This window comes from Girardinichthys multiradiatus, chromosome 23 (assembly GCF_021462225.1).
Source record: "Girardinichthys multiradiatus isolate DD_20200921_A chromosome 23, DD_fGirMul_XY1, whole genome shotgun sequence".
Lineage (NCBI taxonomy): Eukaryota > Metazoa > Chordata > Actinopteri > Cyprinodontiformes > Goodeidae > Girardinichthys > Girardinichthys multiradiatus.
In genome coordinates this window covers 34,514,872-34,524,457 of record NC_061815.1, presented here as the reverse complement: position 1 = coordinate 34,524,457, position 9,586 = coordinate 34,514,872, and the positions used below count along the sequence as shown (strand labels likewise).

The 9,586-nt window shown below is 40.0% G+C and overlaps 1 protein-coding gene across 1 annotated transcript; it reads left to right on the top strand.

Annotated features, from left to right (window-relative positions):
* Positions 1–5,183: 5,183 nt before the first annotated feature.
* On the top strand, positions 5,184–8,023 carry LOC124860925. The gene is made up of 5 exons (XM_047354533.1): positions 5,184–5,618; positions 6,850–7,200; positions 7,288–7,413; positions 7,576–7,628; positions 7,713–8,023. Exons 1-5 carry the CDS (start codon positions 5,429–5,431, stop codon positions 7,833–7,835), a joined length of 843 nt encoding a protein of 280 aa, XP_047210489.1. The 5' UTR covers positions 5,184–5,428; the 3' UTR covers positions 7,836–8,023.
* Positions 8,024–9,586: the final 1,563 nt, after the last annotated feature.

Below are 9,586 nucleotides of genomic sequence, written 5' to 3'. Positions count from 1 at the left end.
CCAGGTGACAAGCCAATCCAGGTGTGGATTGGCTTGTCCAAGAATGGACAAGCCAATCCAGCCCGAGTCTGTATGCAGACTTGTCATTGTCCTGGATCAGACCAATAACAGTGGTTTCATCTGCAAACTTCAGGTGTTTTACAAATGGGTTGCTGAGGTGGTCATTTGTGTACAAAGAGAAGATGAATGGTGAGAGGAGTCATCATTTGGCCAACAAATGATGCATTCTAAGAAGTTGATAATAATATTACTCATTAATTGTTTTAAAGACATTTTTTGCATTATATTGTGAAGTCCTAACTGACACCCTGCAACAGAAGAGTAAGTCACAACATTCCAATGCTATAAAGACTGGCTCATCACAAAAGCTCTATGTAAGCATATTATTAGAAAGGTGAATGAAAGGAAAAAGTGTGGTTAAAAAAGAACCAAAATAGAACAAAGAAACAGGGATAATGACAGCCCTGAGAGGATTGTGAAGCGTAATCCATTCAAGAATCGGGGGAGATTCACTACTTGTGCACTGCAGCTGGAGCCAGTGCTTTAAGAGCCAAGGCAAACAAACCACAGACTTTTGGAGAACAGAGCTTTGTTAGGCACCCCTGAACCCGAGACAATGTCAGAAGCTTCTTACTTAGGCTAAGGAGAAAACAGACTGGACTGTTGTTTAGTCTTTTGTGGTTAAATTAAATTTGAATTTTATTTACAAATCAAAGCCCCAGAGTCCAAAGGGAGAGTGGAGAGACACAAAGTCCAGGATGCTTGAGGTAGGCCCATTTGTCATTTCCATAATCAGTGATGATTGGGGTGGCATGTCATCTGCTGGTGTTGGACCACTTTGTTTTATTAAGTCTAAGGCCAGTGCAGCCATCTAGAAGGGAACTTTACAGCTCTGCTTTTTTCTGCAGACAAGCTATATTTAGATGCTCATTTTATTTTTTAGCACACTGACAACATTTCCAATTCCTTGACTGACCAACAAGCTCATCTGACAAATCTATAGGATATTGTCAAGTGGAAGATGAGAAACACCAGACCCAAAAATAGAGATGAGCAGGATGGTGGTTCAGTAATTCTGAAGTGTTGTGTGCATATACCAAACACACATGATAACACTTTTCAGAAGATTGTTTCCATTTCTGTTTAAAACATCTTTTTCAAAGGACATATGAAATATTCAAATTTTCTTAGAATCCTGTTTTTATAATAATCTGGTTAAAGGAGTGACTGTAAAAACAACATTAAGGATCACAAGGTATGAGTGTAATGCAACCATAAAACTGCTACCCTTCTAGATATCCAGCGGCATTCGCAGGCAATTTTTTCTGGAACAGAGAGAAGAAAATTAGTGCAGTTAAGTAATAACATGATGGTAGGTTTGAGGAAATATGTCTTACTTGTAATGTTGTATGTATTTTATAGTAACACTCTGCTATAGTAAGAAGATTATCTTAGTGCTTTTCTCATCTCTGCGGCTTTCTTGTAGTCAACCAGAAACCTTCTGCAAGGCAACAGTAGTCAAAACTGATCCACAGTGCAGCCTCAACCTGGCCTTGAATAACATATTTTGTCAGAAAAATGTTACACATGGTCCTAGGAACAGTACATCCAGATGGTGCTGCATTTTCTATGGCACAAATCTGTCATACGCTTATCTTATAATGTTCTAAGGGTGTATTCACACCAGGAAATCCTTTGGTCCACTTATGTGGTCCTGACCAAAAGCGGACTTTATTTTTTTTGTTAGGTGCTGTGCGCTTTCACATTGTACTTTTTGCAAATATAAACAAAGCTACGTGTTTGATAATCTTTTCTCCCATTAGACAGAAATGACATGGAGCTTTTCGACAGAGGATTGAAACGAAGAACTATCATGGAAGTCCTAAATTGTTTATTTCTCCGTATTTGTCCTGTTATTACAGCTGCAAAATCATTGTGAGTGTGAAGAGCAGCTCATTCAACTCATTCACTCTAAAGCTTGAAGACCAAAATAATGGTTCAAATGCTGTTGAACTAAAATACATTTCTCTTATGTATGAACCACGTAGACCCCTCAGGTTTTTAGAAACCTGCCTACTTCCTTTTTCCGAGGACCAGAACTAAACACAGTGAAGCAGCATTTAGTTGCTAATCTCCTCAGCCCCGAACAAACTCCCTAAAAGCTGGAGATGTACAGAAACTGTTGAATGCTTTTACAAAACATAATACCTGGACAGTGATTTTTGCTATTGTTTAGCTTTTTAACAGTTTTAAAATTGAATTAACAATTGCTTGAGAGTTTGACATAAACGGCTCTCTTTTTAAAGAAAGCTCTATCATTTTATGTTCTTTTAATGTCTTTCCTCTGATTTCATATAGAGCACTTTGGATTGCCTTGTATATGAATGTCGTAATAGAAATAAACTGTTCTAACTTTTCAACAAAGACAGAACCAGATTTATACCATATTGCCTGAAATATTTGCTCACCTACCAAGATCTTTGGATTTAGGTGTTCTAGTCACTTCCAGCAGTGTATAAAATTCAACACCTTCAGCAAGCAGGTAATTTTGCCATGGATCGGTCCTTTGAGGTGCAAAATATTTCACCCCCTTTGTCAGGGTTAAGGGAGGCTTTATGGAGCCCAGCGGGCCTGAGCCTTATTAGTTCAAGCCGCTGGTTCAAGACTCAGACTCAGCGATGCTCGAAGCCGAAGCTGCCGAGGCAGTGAAGTACAGAAGGGAGCATGTTCCTGAGTGTAATTTTTTATACATGAATGCTGGACTGTGATGCAGACACAAGCTGTAGGCTACCGTTTAAATCAATACAAAAATTTAACTGCAGTAGCCATTTTTCAACCCAAAGACAGCAGCACTATGACAGTTTTAGGATAAATATTGCAGAATTAAACAATATGTCGTTGTTGTCTTCTGCTTTATCGCAGACGGGGTTGTGGAGGCAGCACACTTAGTAGAGACGCCCAGACTTCCCTCTCCTCCAGCTCCTCCTGTTGTAGCCAAGGCGTTCCCAGCCCAGCAGAGAGACATAGTCCCTCCAGCATGTCCTGTACGATTCCCTGGGCCTCCTCCCGGTAGGACGTGCCTGGAGGCACCGGTACTAGGAGTACAGGGAGGGTACCCCCTGGCATCTGTATCGGATGCCAGGACGCAGCTGTAGATGCCCAAGCCACCTCAATTGTTTCCTCTAAGTGTGGAGTAGTAGCGGCTCTACTCCACACTTGGCACTCCTCCCGGAGGGCCGAGCTCCTTACCCTGTCTCTAAGGGAATGCTTGGCCACTCTGTGGAGGAAGCTCATTTCAGCCGCTTGTATCCGGTATCTCATTCTTTTATTCATGACCCAAAGTTCATGACCATAGCTGAGGGTAAGAACGTAAACGGACCGGTAAATTGAGAGCTTCGCTTTTCGGCTTAGCTCTCTCTTCACCACAGCGGACCGGCACAGTGTCCTTATTATTGTGGCAGCCGCACCAATCCGTTTATTGATCTTCCGCTCCCCTCACTCGTGAACAAGATCCGAGATACTTAGACTTCTCTACTTGAGGCAGGAACTCCCTTCCAACCTGAAGAGGGCATGCCACCCTTTTCCAGTCGAAAACTATGGCCCCTGATTTGGAAGAGCTGATCCTCATCCCAGCCGCTTCATACTCAGCTGATCGCTTGGCAGTTCTTCTCCATGGCGTCACTGAACTCCTCCCAGCCCCGTGTTTTTGTCTCTGCCACAGCCCGGGCCACGGCACGCTTGGCCTTACGGTACCCGTCATCCACCTCAGGAGTTCCACAAGCGAACCACAGCAGATAGGACTCCTTCTTCAGCTTGACAGCATCCCTTACTGCTAGTGTCTCCAACCAAGTTCGGGGATTGCCACCGTAACAGGCACTTCAGACCTTACGTCCACAGCTATAGGCAGCAGCATTGACAATAGAGGCGGAGAATATAGTCCACTCTATGTCTCCAACCTCCCCTGGAATCTGGTCAAAGCTCTCCCGGAGGTGGGAGTTGAATACATTCCTGGCCGAGGGCTCCGCCAGACGTTCCCAGCAAACCCTCACTTACGGTTGGGCCTGCCAAGTCTGTCTGGCTTTATCCTCTTCCAGCGGATCCAACTCACCATCAGGTGGTGATCGGTGGACAGCTCAGCGCATCTCTTCACCCGAGTGTCCAAGACAAGTGACCGAAGGTCTGAAGACACGACAACAAAGTTGATCATTGACCTCCTGCCTAGGGTGTCCTGGTGCCAAGTGTAACGATGAACACCCTTTTGCTTGAACATGGTGTTCATTATGGACAATTCTTGACTAGCACAGAAGTCCAATAATGAAACACCACTCGGATTCAGATTGGGGAAGCCATTCCTCCCAATCACACCCCTCTAGGTGTCACTGCTGTTTCCCACATGGGTGTTAAAGTCCCCCAGCAGAATGATGGAGTCCCCAAGAGGGGCACTGGGCCCACCACCACAACAGAAACAACAGTTTACATGAAAATGTGAAAAATTGCACAGTAACACAAGATAGCACCCTTAAGGCCCAGTTTATACAGTTTATCTGCAAAAAAAATTATTTGTGTTTTAGTTTAGAAAAAAGTGTTTTTCAGTTTATTTGAAAATGTTTTTTTAAAAGTGTGAGGGGGAAGTCTTAAACTAACATTGCAGACCAAAGGCAAACATAAGAGTGAGGACCTCTGAGCTTATTCAGCAATATCAGAATTTATATGATTAATAGGGATTTATTTTTTGAAAATCTGGAAAAAGTGGAAGCCGTGTTCATATTGGTAATGCTCATGGATAAAGAAAGGACTCTGACCAGCTGGTGGTGCTGAGTTAAAGCCACCTGATGATAAAAAGCGCATGAGGATTCGTCTTCTGGTCACCATCTGGTCTCCATCTAGAATTATGTCTCATACAAAAACCCTGATTGCAATGTATCTGCCTTGATAAAAGAAGTGATTACATGTTGATGTGGTTGAAATTAATTAAGAAATGCCAAAGAGTTAGAAGAAAATGTTTACACAAGAAGCCTCATTGTGGCAGCAAACCACCTTTGATTGTATATTCTTTGGTAACCAATCAGATGCATTTGACAGTCTGGATCACCACACCTCCCTCAGTTTCCTTAAGCGTAAAGTGTCCTTATGTAGACAGTGTCAAGATGACTCTGCTATGGGTTATACTGTTTCTTCTTCATCAAGGACGTAAGTAGCATTTACACAAATTACCAAATAATTTTATTTATGTCTGAGCTGTAAACTGTTTTTTGAACTGATCTTTAATTTTCTTCTTTTATGTGCTGCAGATACTTTAGTACCTGTGGTCACAGTCCAGCTTGGGGAACCTGTGACTTTGAAATGTGTTTTTACTGAGAAGTTTCAGGTTGTGACATGGGTTCATTGGTACAAGCAGAGTGCAGGAAATACTCTGAAATTAATTGCAATGCTGCGTACAAGTACACAGCCCACTTTTGGCCCGGGATTTTCAGCATCAGGATACAAAATAACATATAATGGCAACGAAAGCGACTTGATCATTTTGTCAACAGTTGAACAAGATGAGGGAATGTATCACTGTGCTTATATGGACTGGACTGAATCTACTTGGACTGGGACTTATTTGTCATTCAAAGGTAAATATCTTACTATTTCATTATGTGGGCCTCTCACGGAAGGCATCAAAACTGTGAATAAACATATATGGAATTATATTTTATATTCCTTAAAGTAGCCACCCTTTGCTTTGAAGACTGAAAATTTAAACTCTGGCCGTCTCTCAGTGACCCTCTGGGAAGTTCTTTCAAGAATCTTTTAATTCAATTCAAATCAGTTTTATTTATATAGTGCCAATTCACAACACATGTCGTCTCAAGACACTTTACAAAGGGTTAGGAATGGTGCTGGTTTGTTGGGGAGGTTAGAATAAACTACTGAGTGTTAGAGTTTGGCCATTTTAGAAGGAGCTATGTGTAGGGGTACTAAGTAAAATGTTTAAATTGGTTAAGTTTGTCCATCTAGACCCCACTGGTGGCCATTGTTATACTGAAAACCACAAGGATTGGGGGTACCTCTGTCTGTCAGACTGATTACAACTATTGGAAAAGAGAAGGAGTCGCACAGTAAGGATGCTTACTGAAAATAAACTGTACAATGGTAATTTTACAGAATAAAAAAATTAACAAAAAACATTCAGTTGAAGCCCAAAATTATTTATACATCTGGCAGATTTAGGTTTAAAGTAATATTTTAATTTGACCAACATGTTTATTCTTTTTGGAAGTGATATTTATGTTTTTGGAGTGGCCCACCCAGACTTGCAGCAAATAGTAAATTTGTGGAGGGAGCTAAAGATTAGGGTGATGTAAGATTTGGAGCTCATCATCAAAGATAGATTGTCAATATACTAGTGGAAACATATAAAAAGCTGCTGAGCATTTATAAGTAGGGTTTTGTTGCTGTAATGCTGATAAAGATTTTTCAATTGATAATTAGGAAGGGTATATATAATTTGATATAGATTTTAAACTTAAAATAAAAACAGAACTTTTTTAAACATTGTTTTATTGTCTTTTGACAGAATCCTGTCTCACCCAAAACAAACTTCCTGTCTGAATGAAAATCATTTTAAATCTAAATCTTCCAGGGGTATGAATCACGTCGGGCTCAACGGTAGAGACAGACCTTAGTCTACGTATATGGTAAAAAGTGTTAAAACCACCTTTTCAAATGGGACTGTCATTTAAATAAAATCTTTCCTCGGTTTATAACAGATCAAAAAATAAACATCTTCAAGACAACTTTCAGCTTAAATCAAGATGAAAGACCTCTTTTTAATAGTTGCTTTGTTTTTTCTTGTTTCCATAGAAAACTCTCAGAGGACATCGAGCTACACTGTTATTCAGGACATAACAGGTTCTGATCCAGTTCGTCCAACAGACTCAGAGACTCTGCAGTGTTCAGTCCTCTCTGTCTCTGGGAACACAACCTGTTCAGAAGAACCCAGTGTGTTCTGGTTCAGAGCCAGATCAGATACATTCCATCCAGATATAATCTACACTGATGGAAATTGTGAAAAGACATCAAACAATGAGAAGAAATGTAGTTATAAAGTCTCTAATGTCAGCTCGTCCAAAGCTGACACTTATTACTGTGCTGTGGCCACATGTGGACAGATATTATTTGGAAATAGAACAAACCTGGTAAAGAGCAGTCAAGGTATTGTGTATATTATGCCCTTTATGTTATCATAGAAAAATCATGCTTTCTGAAACAATGATATGCTTATTTTTCTTTGATTTCTAGATAAAACATCAAGTACTGAATGGATTATCTTGTTGATCACATTAATCTGCTTGGCCATTTCTGTGACCTTGAATATCATTTTTATTTGTTACCGAACTCAAAGATCAGCCTGTGCTGTATATAGAGGTAAATGTAATTTACTAAACTAAACCTTTTAAAGCCATCACATTAATAATTCTCCTTACAATAATAAATAAAATCCCATGTAACAGAATCTAATTAAAGGCAGATTTTTTAAATGGAAAACAATAATAAGATCAGTTTCAGCTGTTTCTTCTGTCTAAACAGAAAGTTCCTCTTCTCAGCCAACACACAGAGAATTTAGCAAACCACAAGATGGAGTGAGTAATAATACACAATTACTAAATAAATAACAAAGCTGATTGTTACAAAATCAATTTTAAATAAATTTATTTTCTCCACAGATTGAAAATGGACAAGATCAGAATTATGCTGCCTTACATTTTTCTGGAGGGAAACCACCAGGAGTAAAGAAGAAACGAGAACTGAAGACTGAAGAAAGTGTGTATTCACAACTTAAAGGATAGGTGTTAATACCATTGACTCTCGGCTGATGTAGAACACTGACATTGTGAATTATTTTAGTCCCAAAAGGTATTTCAGCGGTCTAAGTTTCAGCTTAACTTTAAAGAAATTCAGTAAATGTTTTCCTACGTTTTGTGTTGTTCTGCAATTATGTCAGTTTTAATTCTAGTATTCATTAGCTGTAAGTAAAATCAAGTATAAATCATTATAATTAACAGAAATAAAGGCTTGAAAACATCAGTCTCTGCATAATTAATCTATATGACGTGTTTGGCTTTTCAGTAATATTCACATTTATTGAATATGACTATTTGCTGCTCTAAATGCTATTATTTTCTACCATTTTTCAATGCAGTTGATTCAAAAGAAAGAGGTAATGGAAGATCAATAGCAGATCTAAACAGCTTGTATGGGGGAAATTTAAGCCAAAATATAAATATATTTAATGCTTCTTGTGCAGATATGTTCCACTCCCGCTTGCCCTCTTCTTCTCCCACACAAACTTGCTCTCTGCACAGATCACAAATGCATTCGCAAACCTGTCTTCCCTGCTTGTGTGTGTGCTTTTGATCTTTTTCGGATGAATGACAGTGTGCAACTGCGAGGTCACAGGCTTAGTGTGGGTGAGGTTGTTTTTCCTTCTTGTGGGTGTGCTTGTGTGGCTACAGTAGATCACTACATCTCTTCTTTTGGTGCTGCCCACTGCATGTGGGGAACTGCCGTTAAACCGAAGAAGAAGAAGACAGAGAAGAAGAAGAAAAACACATTTAGGTATCTTTGAGGGTGAAAATAAATTTATATGAGTATCCCATTTTTCATCAGCTAATTTTCTTTCCTCCTCTGTGTCGTGGCACAGTTGATAGCACTCTTGCCTTGCAGCAAGAAGGTCCTAGGTTCAATTCCCAGCTGGGGGGATCTTTCTGCATGGAGTTTGCAAGTTCTCCCTGTGCATGTGTGGGTTCTCACCAGGTACTGCAGCTTCCTCCCACAGTCCAACAACATGCCTGTTAAGTTAATTGGTCACTCTAAATTGCCCTTAGGTGTGTGGGAATGAGTGTGTGCATGGTTGTTTGTGTGTTGCCCTGCATTGGACTGGTGACTTGTCTAGGGTGTACCCTGCCTCTCGCCCATAGACTGCTGGAGATAGGCACCAGCTCTCCCGTGACCCACTATGGAATAAGTGGTAGAAAATGACTGACTGACTGACAATGAAAAGAACTGATGTTCACTGTGACAAGAAAAGCTCTTTGGTCATATCTTCTGCAAAAACCAATTAGATGCATTTAACAGGATTGCCACACCTCCCTGTCTTTCTGAAGGACTGTGTCATGATGACTCTGTTATGGCTCACATTGTTACTTCATCAAGGGTGTAAGTACTCTTTACATGATTTGTCACAATGCTTTTCTTATTAAGTAACAGAAAAACGACCATTTGGTCATTTGTATCTAATATTGTTCTTTTTCATGTTTTTCTCCATTGTTTCACTGCTTTTTTCCCAAAGTAGATACTCTGGTTCCAGTGGTCACAATTGAACATGGTCAATCGGTGACTTTGACATGTGGTTTTGGTAGGAAATATCCCAGGAACACATGGCTTTACTGGTACAACTAGAGTGCTGAAGAAACTCTGAACTTAATTAGGATGTTGCAGAGAAGGATAATCCCCAAGTATGGATCAGATTTCTCTGATTCAAGATTCAGTGTAACATACGTTGGGTATAGCAGCAATCTTAGTATTTTCTCAACAGTTC

Excerpts from the sequence above, each read along its gene's own strand:
- LOC124860925 (XM_047354533.1), top strand. The coding sequence starts at position 5,429 with ATGCTGCGTACAAGTACACAGCCCACTTTTGGCCCGGGATTTTCAGCA. Across the intron at positions 5,619-6,849 it reads GACTTATTTGTCATTCAAAG|AAAACTCTCAGAGGACATCG; the intron begins GTAAATATCTTA and ends TTGTTTCCATAG. Across the intron at positions 7,629-7,712 it reads TTAGCAAACCACAAGATGGA|ATTGAAAATGGACAAGATCA; the intron begins GTGAGTAATAAT and ends TTTTCTCCACAG.